Genomic DNA, 20,540 nt, shown 5'->3' with positions numbered 1-20,540 from the left:
CTTGGGTTCAAGCAATTCTCCTGCCTCAGCCTCCTGAGTAGCTGGGACTACAGGCGTGCGCCACCATGCCCAGCTAATTTTTGTATTTTTAGTAGAGACAGGGTTTCACCTTGTTGGCCAGGATGGTCACGATCTCTTGACCTTGTGATCCACCCGCCTCGGCCTCCCAAAGTGCTGGGATTATAGGCGTGAGCCACCACGCCCAGTCGGTTTTTATACTTTTATATGGCTGTAACATCTTCGAACAACCTAATAATAAACAACTTTAAACATAATTTAAAACCATTGTTAGATGGCTCATATAATACATTTACTATCAAATGAATTGACATTCTAATTGTTGATTTGCTCAGCTATGATTTTGGCATTTTTGGTGTGTACTTGGGAATTCTAGTATGCTGGTTTATTTTAACAAGATTCTTTAAAAATCTGACTTTTCTCTTTCTCCTTCTACTTTGCAGTTGCCTAAATCCATCCCCTTGATCCATCCCCCAGCCCTCATGGGCATTTACAGCTCTTGTTCCATGGTGATGTTGTGGATATCACAGATTCAAAGAGTGCCTTGATTTAGGTCTTGATTGTGAGGATACATCAGTGTTCTCTCTCCTTAGGCAGGACCTTCTTTCATGGGTGAGAGACACTCATACCAGTGCTGACATCAGGCACTGAGCCTGACATAGGCCTTCGTTTTTCAGAACCCTCATAGTCCCACTAGCTTTCCGGGGGTTGAGCTCCCATTGCCCTGCCATCTTTGGACACACAGCTTAACAAGCCCACAGCTTCAGCCCCACCATATGTTTACATTTCTGCTCAGCTTTTTGTCTCTAGAAATATATTTATCATACATTTGTCCTTTTATTTCTCCCTCCTTCCCTCCCTCCTTCCCTCCTTCCTTCTTCCTCCCTTCCTTGTATTATTTTCTTAAACATAGCAACAACAATAACATTGTTGTATCATTTTGGAGATAAGGGGAAACATAAAAGCATGAACTATATAATCTTAATTAAAATTAAAAATTTATTTCTTAAAAATTCTCCCACATTTCTAAAATGCCTACATGCTCCTTATGGGTGGACTCATTTTTTGAAACAATGATAGTATAGCTTGTTATTTTCCTGTTAGACTTCTTTGCTTTTTTGTTTAAATATTAATATATGGAATATACCTTTTTGAGAACATGCATTTATTCCTTTATCAACAAACATTTGTTGAAGGCACAGTGTGTGCCAGGTACTATTCTAAGTGATAGGAATACAGTAGTGAATACCACAAAATTTCTTGTCCTATGGAACTTACATTCTGCTAGAGAGAGGTAGGTAATATGGAAATAGGTAAATATAAAGTTACAGTTACCATTAAGATGAAAGAGGAATTGGGAAGAAAAGAATGAAGGAGGGTTTCTATTCTAGAAAAGATGAGGTAAGCATCCATCACCCAGTTTCTCTCTTTGAATACTACTGTAAATCTTGCATAGAATACGTGGAGAAGCTAACAGTGAACTTTGAAATTGAAAGAGTACCCCACAATTGGGGGAGGAGACCAGAATTCCAAGTTCTACCAAACCAAGACATTTACTATCTTTTCCGCCTGGAGCTGCCTGGCATGAAATCAGGGGTATCCCAAAACCCAGAAGTAAGTACCAGGCACAGAAACAACTCAAAAAGAAGCCTCATTTTCTGGTACTCTGCTCTTCTTACAGAATATGATTCATTGACCACTAAGCATTCTTTGACACGTATAAGAATCTTTTATCTGAGATTGCGCCATTGCACTCTAGCCTAGGTGACAAGAGTGAAATTCCGTTTCAAACAAAACAAAACAAAATAAACAGACAAAAAATAAGAAAAATAGTCAAAATATAGTAACTATAATAAAATATTCTCAAAAGAAAATCAAATGTAAAACAAATACATGAAAAAGGTGTTTAACCCAAATAGCAATTTACAAAGAAACAAGATCGTATTTTTTATTGCCCACTCTTACCAATTTAACAGAGACTTCTGAAGATAATTCTCAATTCTAATTAAAGTTTTCTGAAACACTTTTGGTTGTTGTTTTTTGTTGTGTGTGTGTGTGGTGGTGGTAGTGGTGATTTCTAAAATATATACTTTTATACATTGAAAGGTAAAGGTTAGCAATGATATCGCTGATTCTTTTTTCTCTGTGATGTACTGAGTTTTCTGACACAGTAATTTTTTTGGATATTGACTTTATAGTCAATTATACAGCTATGTATATTTTCAAAGGCATGCATCAACCTATCAAGTGACACTTTCCTTTCCTTTGGCATTGACATGTAGGTGTTCCCTGTGGCACATGTGTGCAATGACACAAATAAGATGACATTAATTAACCCCCAAGGAGTCAAGCTCAATATCTACAAGCAAAAAGTGGAACAGGCAATTCAATCCTATGAAAAGTGAGTATTACTCTTGGCTGCTCTTTAATGGATGTGGAATTTATTTTATGGAGGAGGAGATTTCTCTTGTTTTAGCTTAGCTTTTTTAAAAAAAACAATGAAGCGTCTATTTAAAAATTGTTCAGGCTGGGTGTGGTAGCTCATGCCTGTAATCTCAGCACTTTGGGAGACCAAGGCAGGAGGCCAGCTTGAGGCCAGGAGTTTGAGACCACGCTGGGCAACAAAGAGAGACCTTGTCTCCACAAAAAAAATTTTTTAAATATCACAAAAGGGTGATTGCAATCAACAATAATTTGTACATTTAAAAATAATTAGATAGGTATAATCAGAGTATTTGTAATACAAATACTCACAACATCATACTCAAGAAAGCATAAATGCTTGAGGTGATGGCTACCCCATTTACCCTGATGTGATTATTATACATCATATGCCTGTATCAAAATATCTCATGTAACCCACAAATATATACATCTACTGTGTACCCACAAAAATAAAAATAAAATTCTGTGATGAAAAATAAATAAATAAATATTAGTTGGGTGTGGTGGTGCTTGCCTGTAGTCCCAGCTATTTGGGAGGCTGAGAGGGGAGAATCGCTTGAGCCCAGGAGTTGGAGGCTGCAGTGAACTATGATTGCACCACTGCACTCCAGCCTGGGTAATAGAGTGAGACTTGTCTAAAAAAAGTTGTTCATAAGGAATATCAACAACAGTGGCAGCAGCTAGTGTAGGGGCTTCCTACATGCTAGGCACTGCATCAAGTACTTTACCTGAATATTTTCAGCAAGGTTTTAAAGAAACCGTCTTCCCTTTCCAAAATCTATAAAAAAAATCTCATTTCCATGAGATCCTTAAAGTTTTCCTTTTAGCAGAATGCATCTGATTGTTTTGGCATCTAACATTCTGTAAAATGACTAATAAAACTCAACAATAATGAGATAACAGAAGTAACAGTTTTTTTATTTTAAAATTACTTTTATCAAGTTCAAGATCATGATCAAGTTGATGGCAGTGAGAATAGCCCTTGTGTTCTGGCTGAGACAGGAGCCTCTGCTCCCATGCTAATCCTTGTCCATGCTGTAATCACCTCCCTCCCCAATCCCCAGCCCTTAATTAATCCTGGGTGCACAAACTTAAACTCTGAGCATTCCAGCTTCTTCAGGCCAGCCTGTCCTCAGTTCTGGGAATTGTGCAGTTGGGTTGTCATTTGCCACCACATGGGCAGGTGAAATAAAGTTCAGGAAAGTTAACTGTTGGCCCAGGCCAGCATGTGTTGATCTGCTGTCATTTTGCAATGTGTCTAGCATGTGTTTCAAACAAATATAAGTCCTGATCCTGTCCTGTGAGGCACGTGATCCAGTCCAATGGCAGTCCTCACCCTATGGTGCCCATCCTAGGCATCTCCCTGCCCCTTTTAAGGTGAGCCTCTTCCGCTGCCCTCACCACAGAATGGAGGCTGCCTTACTGGGCTTCTCAGTAGCCTCCATGGGTTTCTCAGAATTTCTGAATCTTTACCTGAGAGGAAGGAAGAACCAAGGATGAGCCTTTCTTTGGGAAGCAGGATGAGCTATACAAGGCTCACCCTTCCGCATGGGTCGGGGACTTCCAGACAGGCCTTGTCTCCCAGCTCAGCTCCTCTCCTGTTAGGCTGCTGTTCCCAGCTGGGCCTTTCATCCCTTCTTGCCTCAGCACCAACAACCCTCCTCAGACAGGCCTCTCAGGAGTGCTTCTCCACGCCCACCCTGCATGTGACCCTCAGAGCACTCATGGCTTCTACAGGGGCAGTGGCTTGGTGACCATCTCTGCCCTCTAGGATGTCAGCTCCCAAGGCCAGGGACTCAGCCATCTTTGTTTCCTCCTTCACCCCCTATTCCTAGCAGGTGCCGTATGTATATGACTATTGAAATTTTATATAATTCAATTCTTCAAATTCAGTCATTCAAAATACAATATGACAATGCCATTCAAATTCTAATGTAGTTTGCTTGAATAATTCAAATAGTTGAGTCCTATAATTACCTGGCCTGTGAAAGCCTGGTGCAGGGCCAGGAGCTAGATAGAGCTCTGCGGTCACACGGTTTGCGGGGGTTTCCTGCTTGGTTCTGACACCAGCTCTGTTCCAGCATGTGACAGTTGTGAGTCTCAGATTCCTTGTTCACAGAATCTGTCTCACAGGTCTGTGTGAGGATTGTGTAAGTCATATATAAAGAGGAACTGATGTTTCTTACTTCTCCCTTTCACTTATGGCTCTGCTGACCCTAAAATGACCACAGTGCATGGAGTGAAATTGTCATCTGGCTCTTCCCACCGCATTGATCTTTTCCCAAGGGTTTCAGGAAAGGTCAAAGACCCCCATTCCCAGGCCAAACAGAGGCCTCCTTTCTTAGCAGCAAAACCAAAACAAATATAAAGTCATTTGTCCACCTTCTTTCAATGAGTGAATCTGGAAAAGCCTCTAGAGAAATATTGTTTCTATATTGTTATTATTTATATTAACTTAAAATCATTAATAACAATTTTAACATGATTGATATTTAATAATTAAGTTACTAATTGAATTATTTGATATTGCTAATTTGATATTTATATCAAGTAGATTATTTAACATTGTTATGTAATAATATTAATATTAACATGAATATTATACAGAACCAAATTTCCTGATCATTCAGTAGTGTTTAAGAGTGTTGTTGGTATAAATGTCAATTTCTTTTTCCATTTTGCTTCACTTTTCTCAAGATATTCAGAATATGAAAAAGAATTAATGACACATTTACTGCCCCCATTCCTAATATAACATTTCTAAGGAGTTTCCCAACAAAGATATGGGAGATGTAACTTTAAAATAACCTTCATGTAGCCATAAATCCATATGTTTAGGGATGACCGGGCAAATGGAAAGCTCACAGTCTTTTGGTCAAAATAATGACATAAACTTGTTATTGGGATCACACTTAGTGCCCATGCATGGGAACCCTTTCATCTCAGTATTTTAAGAATCAAGGCAGCAATTTTGGCCTTGTGTGTCTGAGTGTAAGCTTTGAGTGAATATTGCCAGGGCTGGCTGGACTCTGGAGCGATTTTTCTGCTGCTTACTTTCATTGAAAGTCTAAGGTCAAGGTCATAGCTCTCAGATCATAGAAGTGGCATCCGTTCTAGCCTGGCTCTGGTACCATGCTTAGAAACCTCTCCTTACTGTCTCCAATTTGCTGGGCCAGCTGCTCCTCAGCCTTCTGAAGTGTCACTAGTTACAAGTTGCTTTGCAAATGAGTCAACTCTTGGCACAAGCAGATTTGAGAATTAGAGATACAGAAAGTTAGTGAATGCAATCCCTTAGCCAAATTGCACTCTCCTACAACAAAGAGGGAAACTGTTGTTAGTAAAATCCCTGAATCATGGGTCTGGACCAGCTGCAGAGAGGCCCTCAGGTCCAGTGGGGAGCACAAATCCCACAGGGACTCCCTCATCCCACTTGCTGAGTGGCTTTCCTGCGGTTGCCTCCCCAGTCAGTACAGTCATTGAAGTATTTCCGTGAAGACGGAAAATAGGGGAATAACAAAGGTTATAAAAATATGCTTCTGGAAAAATATTTTCTAAAGTAGGGAATTAAAATTAGAGACCTGGGGTAGCAAACTGGACCCACATTTACCAGTGATTACTCAGCATTTCTAAGCCTTGCTCTTCAGGAGAGAATAAACATTGAGCTGTTCCTGGTCGCTTTATATATGCATCTCACTTAATCCTCTCATGAATTCCAAGGGCAGGTGGTGTTAGCTTTGTTTTATCAATGAGAAAACAGTTTTCAGAAGCTGTGTAGCACAGGATCACACAGCAGCAAAGTGAGGACACCAAGGTTTGAACCCAGAGCCGCATTGTGCCAAAGCCCTTACCCACACTCCCAGCCTCCCCACCACATGGCCTCCACTCTGAACATTTACATTTAAGGGGATTGTGAATTTTTTTTTTTTTTTACAAAAGCACAAAAGATACCTAAAATGCATACTATAATCCTTTTAACAAGCCTTGGAAACCCTAATCATTACTACCTGAATCACATAATTCAAGAAAGCCAATTTCCAAATAGGCCCCAGAGAACCAAACATTTCAAGTGAGACAGTAGAACTGAACTGCTTTATTTCCCTCTTCCTCTTTTTCTATCACTTACAGCACATTTACCTGGATCAGACACAATGTATGTGCTGTGTACACACTAGCTCAAGTCCTCGTGGTGACTCTAGGAGTGGAGAGGTACTATTACTATCCCCATTTTACCAACAAGCTGGGCACTGCCCCAAAGTCTCGCAGCAAGGAGAAGAAACTGACTGAGCTTTGGGCCTTGCATTGTGGTTCTGGAATCTACCCTCTTCACCACCGCAGACCCCCTTTCTGTGTTCTCACCAGGCTCACGATGGGAGGGCAGGGCAGGAGAATGCGCCCATCCCAAATGTGTTCTCTGAGCCATGTCCTGCTAATGCTGGGTCCAGTGTTTAGAAGAATGCCTCCTGAAGAGCAGTAGCGTTCTCCTACCTCGTTGCGTGTATGCAGTGCTTTTAATGGAACACCAGCTCACAACCTCTGGAGCGAGCCAGTGTTCTGTGCCCTCGTCAGAAAGTCTGCTTCGGGATAATGATCTCCTGACACAGAACTGTGCTGGAAACTCCAAAAAAGCAACACTGATTAGTAGCCAAAAGAACAGCTAGAGCCACTCTGTAGAAACCACTCACTTCAACCTCCTTCTTTCTTGGGTCGACAGCTTCCCTCTGAAAACATGGTCAGTCTGAGTACCATCAGCCAGCAGCGTTGGGTGAGCAAGGTGCTTCACATCCAGCTGCCTGCCCATCCCCAGGAGCGTCATTTGGAAAACTTGGAAAACAAGGCGGCCAGGCTTCTTGATCTCTAAACTGTGTCCCAATCCTATTATTTATGACCCAATCCTATCTCCTTTGATCTGAGAATCCAGGCAGAGAAGCATCTACAGAAAGCAAAGTAAAGAACACAGTTATGTTTTCCATAAGAAGAAAAATGGTGGGTGTTTAGAAATGGCTTAAAACAGAGATAATGAAGACCAGTTTGTCAACTGCCTTTGCTCAGTTTGGGTTTTACCTGACAGGCACTGAGCCTGTCTTTAATGTTTGATGCAATTGCCACAAAGCCATGAGGCTGCTGCAGTGATGCTGGGGTGACACATCCAGTCTCTTTAAGCACATGACAGGGCCTGGCTCAGAGGGGATGATGCTTAGATGGGCTCCCACTGCAGTGCCCGGGGTCAGCCTTCTGCCAAGAAATGAAGTATTGCTGCTAAATTATTGATTTTTTTTTAAACAGGCGCTTGAATAAAATTGTTTGGCGAGCATTATCTCAAGAGGAAAAAGAAAAGTAAGCCATTCCCTCCTCACCTTTTTTTGGGGTGAAATTCACATAACCTAAAAATTAGCTGTTTTAAAGTATACAATGCAGAGGTATTTAAAATATTCAAAATGTTCTACAAACCACTACCTTTTTCTAGTTTCAAAACTTTTCATCACCCCAGAAAAACACCTTGCACCCATAAATTAATCACTCCCATTCCTTTCTCCCCTTTTCTGGGTTACCACCAGTTTGCTTCCTGTCTCTATGATTTTGGCTACTCTGGATATGTCATATGAAGGGAATCATACAGCATGTGACCTTTTGTGTCTGGCAGCTTTTACTTAGTTAATGGAAAAACTTCATGTCTTCAAGGTTCACCCAAGTTGCAGCATGTGTCAGTACTACGTATGTATATATGCGCCACTTTTGTCTGTCCATTCTTCCATTCACTGCCATTTGGGTTGCTTCCACTTTTTTGCTATCATGGAACAATGTTGCTATATGCATCAGTGTAGAAGTTTCTTTGTGGACATATGTTTTCATTTATCTTGGGTATATACCTAGCAGTGGATTTACTTGTCATATGGTAATTCTATGCTTAACTTTTTGAGGAACCACCAAACTGTTTTCCACAGTGGCAACACCATTTTTAGAAACTATTTTTATAGATCCATAATTGTACATATTTTGGGGTACATGTGATATTTTGATATGTGCACACATGTGTAATGATTCAATCAGGGTGTTTAGCCTATCACCTTAAACATTCATTATCTCTTTGTGTTGTGAACATTTCAAGTTGTCTCTTCTAGCTATTTTGAAATATACAATAAATTCTTGTTAATTATGGTCACCCTACTGTGTTAGCAAGTGCTAGAACATTTTCCTTCTACCTAACTGTATGTCTGTATTCATTAACCAACCTCTCTTCATCTCCCCTGCCGCCACACACACTCTTTCTTGCCTCTGGTAACTATGATTCTATTTTCTGCCTCCATAAGATCAACTTTTTTCTTTTTTTTTTTAGTTCCTATAGATGAGTGAGAACATGTGCTATTTGTCTTTCTGGGCCTGGCTTATCTCACTTAATATCTGACCTCCAGTTCCATCCATGTTGCTGCAAATGACAGCATTTTGTTCCTTTTGTGACTGAAGAGTATTCCATTGTGTAGATAGATAGATAGTTAGATAGATAGATAGATAGATAGATAGATATAAATAACATTTTCTTTATCCATCTATTGATGGATACTTAGTTTGATTCAATATTTTGCTGCCAATAAACATGAGGGTGCTGGTGTCCCTATGATATATACTGATTTACTATTTTTGGATAAATATCCAGTAGTGGGATTGCTGGATCAGGTGGTAGGTTCTTATTGCTCTACCTCCTCATGAACACTTGATATTTTTCTTTAAGTCATCCTACTGTGTGTGAAAAGCTATTCTATTGTGGTTTTGATATGCATTTTCTTAATGACCAATGATGTTAAAAACATCTTTTCATGTGCTTGTTGTCCATTTGTATATCGTCTTTGGAGAAACGTTTAATCAAGTTCTTTGTCCATTTTCAAATTGGGTTGTGTTTTTGTTATTAAGTTTTGTTGTATGACTTGTGAGTATTAAGTCATTATCAGATATCTGATTTGCCAGTGTTTTCTCCCATTCTGTGAGTTGTCTTTTCATATTCTTCATAATGTCCTTGGATGTGCAAAGGTTTTTAAGTTTTAGGAAGTGAATTTATCTTTTTTTTTCTTTTCTTGTTTGTGTTTTTGTCAAATCTAAGAATCCATTGCCAAATACAAAGTCATGAGCATTTAGCCTTTTGTTTTCTTCTAATATGTTTATGGCTTTCTCTTACATTTAGGTTTTTGATCCATTTTTGTGTATGGTGTGAAGTAGGGTTCCAACTTTATTCTTCTGCATATAAATACCCAGTTTATCCAGCACTATTTGTTTAAGAGACTGTGCTTTCCCTTTGAATTGTCTTGGTACCCTTGCCAAAAATCATCTGACCATAAATGTTTGGGTTTATTTCTGGACTCTTGTTTCTATTCCATTCGTCTATATGACTATTTTTATGCAAGTTGACACTGTTTTAATTACTGTTGATTTGTATTAAGTTTTGAAATTGGGAAGTATGAGTCCTTCAACTTTGATCTTCTATTTGAAAATTATCTGGACTATTCAGGGCCCCTTGAAATATTATATAAATTTGAGGATTTATGTTTTTATTTCTGCAAAAAAATTGAAATTTTTATAGGGATTATATTTAATCTATAGATTGCTTTGAAGAGTATTACCATCTTAATAATATTGTCTTCCAATCCATGAACGTAGGATGCCTTTCCATTTATTCAGTGGATCTTTAATTCCTTCAGCAATGTTTTATAGTCTTCAGTATACATGTCTTTCACATCCTCTGTTATTTTGTTCTTTTGGATGCTATTATGAATGGGATTGTTTTCTTAATTTCATTTTCAGATTCTTCATTGCCGGCACATAAAAACACAACTGAATTTTGTATCTTGACCTCGTACCTTGCAACCCTGCTGAATTTCTTGGTACTAATCATTTTATGGGGAATCTATGGAATTTTTTTACATATAGAAACATGTCATCTGCAAGTAGGAATAATTTTACTTCTCCCTTACTAATTTGGATACCTTTTATTTCTTTTTCTTGCCTAATTGACCTAGCTAGTATTTCCAGAACAACATTGAATAGCAGTGGTAAAAGGGGACTTTCTTGTCTTGTTCCTGATCACAGTGAGAAAGCAAGGAAGTTCCCTTGTATTCCTAGTTTTCTGATTGTTTTTATCGTGAAAAGTGTGTGTTAAATTTTGTCAAGTGCTTTTTCTGTATCTATTGAGATGATCGCCTGTTGATAATTTTTTCCCTTTGCTCTATTAATGTGATATATTAAATCATTTGATTCCTTAGGTTGAACCACTCTTGCATTTCTGGCATAAATTCTACTTACTCATGATGTTAATCCTTTTAATATTCCGTTGGATTTGATTTGCTAGTATTTTATTTTATTAAGAATATTTATGTCCATATTTATAAAGAAAATGGTCTGTAGTTTTTTTGACATGTCTCTCTAGCCTTGGTATCAGGGTAATTTTATTCTTGTTGACTGTTAAGTATTCCCTCATCCATTTTTTGGAAGAGTTTGAGCAGTATTGTTGTTAATCATTTGTTTGGTAGAATTCACCAGTGAAGGCATCTACTTCTGAACTTGTCTTTGTTTGGGGGTTTTTGATTTCTTATTCAAAGTCTTTAATTGTCATATAGCCTGTTGAGATTATCTATTTCTTCTTGAGTCATTTTGGTAATCTGTTTCTAGGAATTTGTGCATTTCATCTAGATTATCTATTTTTGTCATAAAATTACTTATAGTATTCTCTATAATTCTTTTGATTTTTGTAAGCTCATTAGTAATGTGCCTGGTTTCACTTCTGATAGAAGTAATTATGTATTTTCTCTTTTTAGATAGCCTAGCTGACAATTTGTCAATTTTGTTGATATTGTCAAAGGACAGACTTTTCATTTTGTTGATTCTCTTTTCTATTCTATATTTTGTTTATAAGTGCTCTGCTCTTTATTATGTTCTTCCTCTGCTGGCTTTGGGTTTAGTTTTCCCTCCTTTTTCTAGGTCCTTAAGGTGTAAATTTAGGTCATTGATTTGAGAGCTATCTTTTTAATGAAGGAATTTACAGTCATAAAATTTCCCCTGAGCACTGGCTTTGCTGCACCCATAAATTTGGGTGCATTGTGTTTTCATTTTTATTTATCTCAAATTATTTTCTAAATTCTCAAGTAATTTCTTCTTTGGTCTATTGGTTGTTTGAATGCGGTATTTAATTTCTATGTATTTTCCATTTTTCCAGTTTTTCCTTCATTATTGTTCTAGCTTTATTCCATTGTGGGTAGAAAATATGCTTTGTGATTTTGACCTTTTAAAATCTTGAGAATTGCTGTGACTAACATGTGGTCTATCCTAGAAAATGTTACATGTGCACTTAATGTATATTCTAATGTTGCTGGGTGGGGTGTTTTGGATATGTTTGTTGAGTCTAGTTCATTTATAGTGTTTTCTAGTCCTCTATTTTCTTTTACATTTTCTGTCTAGATGTTTTATCCGTTATTTAAAGTGACGTGTTGAAGTCTCCAACTATTTTTACACAATTGGCCCTCCATATATGTGGGATCTGCATCCATGATTCAACCAACCATGGATCAAAAATATTTGAAAAAAAAAAAAAAANAAAAAAAAAAAAAAGAAAAATAACAATGCAACAATAAAAAACAATACAAGTAAAAATCAGTATAGTATAACTATTTACATAGCATTTACATTGTATTAGATATTATAAATAATCTAGACATGATTCAAAGTATGCAAAAGGATGTGTGTAGGTTATATGCAAATATGATGCCATTTTATTTAAGAGACTTGAGCATCTGTGACTTTTGGTGTCCATGGGGGTACTAGAACCAGTTCTCCATGGATACCAAGGCACTGGTACATAACTACCTGTGCCTCCCTGTGATTCTAACAATATTTGCCTCATGCATTTTAGGGCTCATTGTGCATGTATGTTTCTAATTTTTGTATCTGCTTGATGATCTGAGACTTTTACCAATATAAGATGTCACTTTTTATCTCTTGTAACAGTTTATAACAAAATTTACTTTGCTGATAATATTACAGCCACTCCAACTCTTTTTGGTTACTATTTCCATGGAATATCTTTTTTATCCTTTCACTTTTAACCTATTTGTGTCTTTAGGTCTAAAGTGAATCTCTTTTTAAGGAGTGTATAGTTGGATCATTATTTTCTTCATTCAGGCAGTTTTTCTAAGTGGTGAGTTTAATCTATTGACATTTAAAGTGATTATCAGTAATGAATTTACTTCTGCCATTGTGCTATTTATTTGGCATGTCAAAATTTTGTTCCTCGATTTCTCCAATATTTCTTTTAGTTTTGATTCGTTCTAATGTGTCGTTGTGATCACTCTTTATTTGCTTTTCTGTATACTTTTTAGTTATTTTTAGTGATTACCATGGGATTATAGTTAACCTCCTAAATTTATAACAATCCTGTTTGAATTGATAGAGTTTTAGTAGGCAACATTAACTGTTCCTATTCAGTTTCATCCCTCCTTTACATAGTTTTTGTCACAAATCATATCTTTTACATTGTGTGCCCATTAACACTTACTTATAATTATTATTTTATGCATTTGTCTCTTAAAAAATAAAGACAACAACGAAAGGAGTTACATACCAAACATACAAGAATACTAGTGTTTGTATTTATCTATGTAGTTATCTTTACTAGTCCTGTTTATTTCTTCATGTGGCTTAGAATTATCTTCTAGTGTCCTTTCACCTCAACATGAAGAGCTGTTTATAGCATTCCTTTTATGACAAGTCTGCTAGTAACAAACTCACTTACCTTTTATTTATCTGGGAATGTCTTAATCTTGTCTTCATTTTTGAAGAATAGTGTTACCAGATACAGAATTCTTGACTGATAGTGGGTTTTTTTCAGCACATTAAATATATCACCCTATTACCTTCTGGCTTCCATAGTTGGTGATGTGAAATCAACTGTTAATCTTATGGAGGAGTCTTTATTTATGACAGGTCACTTTTATCTTGTTCCTTTCAAGATTCTCCATTTGCCCTTCAATAGTTGGATTATAATGTGTGTTGGTGTGACTCTCTTTGAGTTTATCCTGCTTGAAGTTTTCTGAGCTTCATGAATCCTTCTCCACATCCTTGGCAACACTTCCTATTTTCTATTTTGTTTAGTTTTGTAGTGACCAGCCTAATGAATATGAAGGTTATCTCATAGTGGTTTTGATTTGTGTCTCTCTATTTTTTTACATGCTTCCTGGATATTTGTATATCTTCTTTGAAGAAATATCTAGTCAAGCCCTTCACCCATTTAAATTGGATTATGTTGTTGTTGCTGTTGTTGTTGTTGTTGTTGTTGTTGTTGTTGTTGAGTTGTAGTTCTTTATGTATTCTGGACATTAAACCATTCTCAGATTTATGATTGTCAAATACTTTCTCCCATTTTTAGGTTGTTCTTTCACTGTTGATTTGAAGCTATTTTCTTTGATGCACAAAAGTATGTAGGTTTAATATAGTCCCATTTGTCTGTTTTTGCTTTTGCTGCCTACACTTTTGGTGTCATATCCAAAAGAGCTTGTGAAATTCAGTATAATGAAACTTTATCCCTGTTTTCTTCTAGGAGATTTATAGGCTTTGATATTTAATCATTTGAGTTAATTTTTATATCTGTTTTAAATGAAAAGTTCAACTTCATTCTTTTGCATATGGATAATCAGTTTTCCCAGAATCACTTCTTGGACAGACTGTCATTTTTCCATTGTGTAGTCTTGGCACCCTTGTCAAAAATCACTTGGCAAGATGATATGAGAGCTTATACATGGACTCTTTATTCTGTGCCATTATTCAATATGTCTGTCATTATGCCAGTACCACTGCTTTGATTACATTAAAGACAGTACACTATATTGATTATTGTAGCTTTGTAATATGTTTTGACATCAGGAGGTATGAGGCTGCCAAATCTGTTCTTCTTTCTCAAGATCATTTTGGCTATTTGGTATCTGTTGCAATTCCATATAAATTTTAGGATTTTTTTTTTATTTATACAAAAAATATCACTGGGGTCATCATGGGGATTGCATTGAATTGTATATCACTTTGGGTAGTACGGACATTTTAACAATTAAGTCTTTTAATCCATGAACACAAAATGTCTTTTTATTTGTGTCTTGTTTAATTTCTTTCAGCAATGTTTTGTAGTTTTCAGTGTACTAATCTTTCACCTCCTTAAAGTTATTTATAATTTATTATTTTTGATGCTATTGTAGATGGAATTATTCTCTTAATTCCTTATCTGATTGTTCATTGTTAGTGTATAGAAATGCAACTGATATTGTGCATTGATTTTATGTCCTTTAAATTTACTGAATTTATTAGTTCTAATGGTATTTGTGGAATCTTTAGGGTTTTCTACATGGAAAATCATGTCCTTTGTCAGCAGAGATAATTTTACTTCTTCTTTTCTAATTTGGATATTGTTCATTTCTTTTTCTTGCCTAATTTCTCTAAGACTTCAGTACTATGTTAAATAAAGGGGCAAGAGTGGACATTCTTGCCTTGTACCTGATCTTGGAGAAAAAGCTTCCAGTCTTTCATTATTGAGTACAATGTTAGCTGTAGGCTTCCTTATGTTGAGGTAGTTTCTTTCTATTCCTAGTTTGCTGAGTGTTTATTTTTATCATGAAAGGATGTTGACTTTTGTCAGATGATTTATCTGTATCACTTGAGATAACCATATGGGTTTTGTTTTTCATTCTATTAATGTGGTATATTACCTTAATTTTCATATGTTGAACTATCCTTGCATTCCAGGAATAAAGCCCATTTTTTCCGTGGTGATTATCTTTTTAATGTACTGTTTAATTCAGTTTGCTGTTGGTTGTTGAGGATTTTTATGTCACTGTTTATCAAGAATATTGGTCTGTAGCTTCTTTTACTTTATAGTATCTTCGTCTGGTTATGGCATCAGCATAATTCCAGTCTCGTAAAATGAGTTAGGAGTATTTCTTCCTCTTCAATCTTTTGGAAAAGGTTTGAGGAGAATTGGTATTAATAATTTCATTGTTTGGCAGAATTCTCCAGCTAAGCCATGTGGTACTGGGCTTTTATATGTTAGGAGGCTTTTAATTATTGATTTCATCTCTTTACTAGTTATAGATATGTTCAGATTTTTAAAATTTATTCATGATTCAGTCTTAGCAGTAGGCAATATGTTTCTAGGAATTTATCCATTTCTTCTTGGTTATGCAATTTGTCGGTATAATATTGTTCACAGTAGTCTCATAATCCTTTTAATTTCTGTGTCATCAGTTGTAATGTTTCCACTTTCATTTCTGATTTTAGTTATTTGAGTCTTCTCTCTTTTTTTCTTAGTTAATCTAGCTAAGCATTTGTCAATTGTGTTGGTTGTCTCAAAAAAAAAAATCTTGCTTTCATTGATTTTTTTTCTATTGTTTTTCTGTACTCTTTCTAATCTTTATTATTTTCTTTCCTCTGCTAACTTGGACTTTTATTTATTCTCTTTCTAGTTCCTTGAAAAATAAAGTTAAATTTGGGAACTTCCTCCTTTTGAAATGTGTTTAGCATTATAAACTCCCTTCTTAGTACTGCTTTCAATTCATCTCATACATTTTGATATGTTGTGTTTTTTCCCTTCATTTGTTTCAAGATAGCTTCTAATTTCCCTTGTGATTTCTTCTTTGATGTATTGGTTAAGAGTATATAATTTAATAACTGGATTATCCAGTTTTCCTTTTGTTATTATTTCTAGCTTCATTTCATTTTGTACAGAAAAAATACTTTGCTTTCAACCTTCTTTTTTAAAATATTTGTTTTGTGGCCTAATATTTAGTCTATTCTGGAGAATATTCTATGTGTACTTGAGAAGAATGTGTATTCTGCTGTTGGTGGTGGAGTGTTCTCTATATGTTGGTTAGGTCCAATTGATCTGTGTTTTTCAAGTCATATGTTTAATTATTGATCTTCTGTGTAGTTGTTCTGTCCATTATTGAAAGTGGAGCTTGAAGTCTCCTGATAATACTGGATTGCTTTCTATTTCTTCAATTCTGTCAAAGTTTGTTTTATGTATTTGAGAGCTCTGATGCTAGGTGCACATATATTCATAATTGTTATATCCTCTTAGTGGATTGGTCCTTTTACCATTATATGCAATTCTTCATTCTTATAACAACTTATGACTTAAAATCTATTCTTTAAGTTCACTGATTCTTTCTACTGCTTGATCAAGTCTGCTGTTGAGCCCCTCTACTGAATTTTTCAATCCAGTTATTATATTCTTCAGCTCTAGAATTTCTATTTGGTTCTTTTTTATAGTTTCTATCTCTTTGTTGATATTCTCATTTTGTTCATGCATCAGCTTTCTGAATTCTATTCGTTGTTTCTGTTATCTTTTAGCTCATTGAGCATCATTAACATGGTTGTTTTGAATTATTTTTCAGGTAATCCATATATATCCATTTCTTTAGGATCAATTTCTAAAGATTTAATTTGTTCCTTTAATTGGGCCATTTCCTCATATCTTTGTGTGCTTTTTCCTGTATTTTGTATGCCTTACGATATTTAGTTGATATTATGGCATTTGAAAAAATGGCTATCTCATCCTATTTTTACAAACTGCCTTCTTACAGGTGAAGGGCTACACCAATTATCCCAGCTAGAGATTTGGGGGAATCACTGAAACCTTTTCTAGGGATGTGTCTTCTCTGTGTGTAATTTTCCATTTGAAAAAGGTTTGCCGGTTTCTTTCAGGAGCCTTTATATCTTGCTCTCCCTGGTGTGTCTCTGCAGTACTGCAGTATTTCTATTCTCAGAGGTCTCAACCTGACATGCAAAATATACCACTGTTTTCATCACCACTCTGAATCAGGCAAGACAGACACCTGTTTCTGGGGAAGTCCCACAAAAATTGTGAATGTGCATTCCACTCTCTTCTCCAAAGGAGAATCCAGGATTGGGGAGCTTTCTTCCAATTGCGTCACATTGTCTTGGGGAAGAGGAGGAAGAAGGGTTAGGGCAGGCAGAATGCAGCAAACTTTCTTACTTTCCTTGATACAGCTCTTCTTGGGTTTGTACTTGTCTAAGTACAAAAAAACCTCTTAATTTGTTTCTGGAATTCTCACAAAGGCAATATGGTTCATATATTGTTAAGTCAGTGTCTCTGTAGGGGAATGAGGTCCTGGGTTTTTATTCTACTAACTTGCTGACATCATTCTAATAAGAATGTTTTGCTGTCTTCTGGTTATGAGTTTGTCTGTGGATTGAGTCCTGTGGTTGTGCTGAATTTAGGCTGTACTCTTCCACTATCTAACATCTAAAGAAACAAATGATGCTTTCAGCAATAAGAGTGAAAATCATGAATTGTTTTCTTTCTCCCTGCCCCTTCCCTTCCAGCAGTGTCTGACTCAGAAGCAGCTCAGACTGGAAATAGAATCCAGGACCTGGGCCATCACACCACACTAGCTTCCTCTGGAGTCCCACAGCCTGCTTATCGGCCATAGAAAGTTTGGCTTCTGCTCTTTATGTACCAAAACAGCAAAGCCAAATAGTTTAGACTTATTTAGGCTTGCAAAGAGGAAAGGAGATAAAAATAGCTAAAATGAGCTAGTATAAGAATTACTGCACTGAGGAAAATATTTGGGTTTGTTTAGCTTTGCTTTACTTTGCTTTGTTTTTCAGAGTCACTGCTAGGCATAACTTGTGTGAAATTTCTTTGAAGCTCATGCTTGGTTCTGCCAGATGTTAGGCTCCAAATATGGAGGAAAAATGCTGAAAAATGTGTGTGTATCATATTTTTTTAAAAGCAGATAACCTAATGAGGTAATAGGGAAAAGTGCCTATCATAATTCACAGAGATGGTTATTTTTAACCTTTGCAAGCTACCGAAGTCCTGTTGGACCAGAGGGCATGGCTGTGACATTGTCATCTGACACCTGACACTTGCTTCAACAGATGTTTCTCAGGGGAGAGTTTCTTAACAAGCCATCTTACCATAGTTTTTTCAGTTACGGTCATTTTCTTTGCTTCTTTATTTCTTCCTCTCTTTTTTTGCTCGTTTGTTTGTTTTTTAGGTTAGATGCAAACAAACCAATACGGTACTTGGAAAACAAAACAGTTTTAAACCAGGCTTTACAACGGTTGAATTGGCCCATTTCATTGAAAGAGCTGTCGATGCTGGAAAATGAAATCCTTACTGGGAAAATGTACATCCAGCAGGCCATGGAACTCCAGGAGGCTGCCAAGAAGAATTATGCAAACAAGGTCCCGGGAGAGGTGGGTACCATGGAGGTCTCTGTCTTTCCTCCCTCCCTTCCTGTCCCAAGTGATTGTGATCCCTACACTGGCTTCCTTTTCTCTCTCCCACCCACCACCACACTGATTTCTAAAAGAGTTAGAGCCAATCCAGTTAAGGTCTCGGTAGTTTTTTTCATCATAAAGGAAATGGCATTTGATTGTATTATGGACTTATTTTCAAAGCAATACATCTTTTAATTGAAAAAAAAAGAAGTATAATGTAGTGATTAAAAGCCTGGACTTTCATAGAAACCAGATCAAGAACTAGCCTCAGATCTACCATCTAATCTGTGTGTGATTTTGGCTACTCAGTCTCTTTAAACCTCAATTTTCTTACTTGTAAAATAAGAGAATTAATAGTATCTATCTGATAGGGTTGTTTTTAAGAGAAATGAACACAGTGAAGTGCTTAGTATTGAAAGCTCTCCATAAGTGTTAGCAATTATTTTTATAATCATTAATAAAGCAAACCTTCTAAAAGAAAAAATAATTTATAACCTGGCTGCCTTATTGCTACCACTTGGGAGCCTTTCCTTTTAGGGTTTTTTCTCCTCAAATGTTTTTTACATATGCACTCAGAGTGTCCATAATTGTTGTATATTCTGCTTTGAAATTCAGCATTGTTTCACAGACTGTCTCTATGTTTTTATTGATTTTTCAGATTCATATGCATGGTGGTTGCATAATATTCCATGGTGTGAATATACCCTGGTTTATTTAATTCTTCACTAAATGTTAAACATTTATAGTTATTTTCCAGTTTTCCACTTTCTCACATAATATATTCATGATTCCTGTGGTGCACATAGTTGAATTATTTTGTTAAGAAACAGCCTTAGAAGTAGTATTTCTGGATCAAAGAGTAGAAACATTTGGAGTCTATAAGTACACATGGCCAGTGTGAAATCCACTCTCTGACTGTACATGGGTGTATATGAATGGTCCATTGTTTGAATGTGTCCCCCAGAGTTCATGTGGTAGAAATTTAATCTCCCTTGTTGCAATGTTGGGGGGTTGACATTTAAAAGGTGTGTGTCAGAAAACTCTCTCAACCAGTGCTCTCACACCACAACAGCAGTCATCAACAGGGAAGAGGCTTCTGTGATCAAAGGTGGGGGGATTTTCCCACACATACCAAGCAGCAGATACCAGTTGGTTCTTCTCCAATTCAACTCTGACAGTACCCCCCTGGAGATGGCATCAGATCCCACAGGTTAAGGATTCAGTCCCCAAGACTGGCTCTCCCAACACATCAATCACGAGTCTGGGCCTCCAGAACTTCTGACTGACTGGCTTCAAGTTGGGGTTCCCTCAACTCCCTCTTTGAGTTTGATTAATTTGTGGGAGTGGCACATAGAACTCAGGGAAACACCGATGTTTAGCAGTTTATTATAAAGAGTATTACAAAGGATACAGATGAAGAGATGCATCATGGGAGCTATGCGTGAAGGGGTGCAGAGCCTCCTTTCCCTGAGTGCCCTCCTTGGATGGCCCACCCTCCAGGAACCTCCATGTGTTAAGCTGTCAGTAAGCTCTCAAAACCCTGTCCTTTTGGGTTCTTATGGAGGCCTCATTACGTAGGAATGATTGATTAAAGCATCTGCTATAGTGATCAACTTGACCTTCAGCCCCCTCCCGTTCTGGAGGTTGGAGGTTGGGGCTGAAAGTCTCAACTACCTAATCCTACCTTGGTCTTTCTGGTGACCAGCCCCACCCTGAACCTACCTGACAAAGACACACAGAAGACAGTACTTCAGAGACAGAAGGATATTAGCATTTATGAGCCAGGAACCATGGAAGGAAAAAAAAAA

General features: G+C 36.8%; 1 protein-coding gene across 2 annotated transcripts in view; it reads left to right on the top strand.

Annotated features, from left to right (window-relative positions):
- Positions 1–20,540, top strand: part of VWA3B (von Willebrand factor A domain containing 3B) — a 232,069-nt gene that overhangs the window by 170,778 nt on the left and 40,751 nt on the right. For both annotated transcript variants that reach the window (XM_037736937.1, XM_037736936.1), the window contains exons 20-22: positions 2,301–2,419; positions 7,747–7,797; positions 18,507–18,708. In XM_037736937.1, the coding sequence (XP_037592865.1) occupies positions 2,301–2,419; positions 7,747–7,797; positions 18,507–18,708 (372 nt within the window). The remainder of the gene's footprint in view (positions 1–2,300; positions 2,420–7,746; positions 7,798–18,506; positions 18,709–20,540) is intronic.

Source organism: Cebus imitator, unplaced genomic scaffold, assembly GCF_001604975.1.
Source record: "Cebus imitator isolate Cc_AM_T3 unplaced genomic scaffold, Cebus_imitator-1.0 Scaffold31, whole genome shotgun sequence".
NCBI lineage: Eukaryota > Metazoa > Chordata > Mammalia > Primates > Cebidae > Cebus > Cebus imitator.
This window is presented reverse-complemented; position numbering and strand designations above follow the sequence as displayed.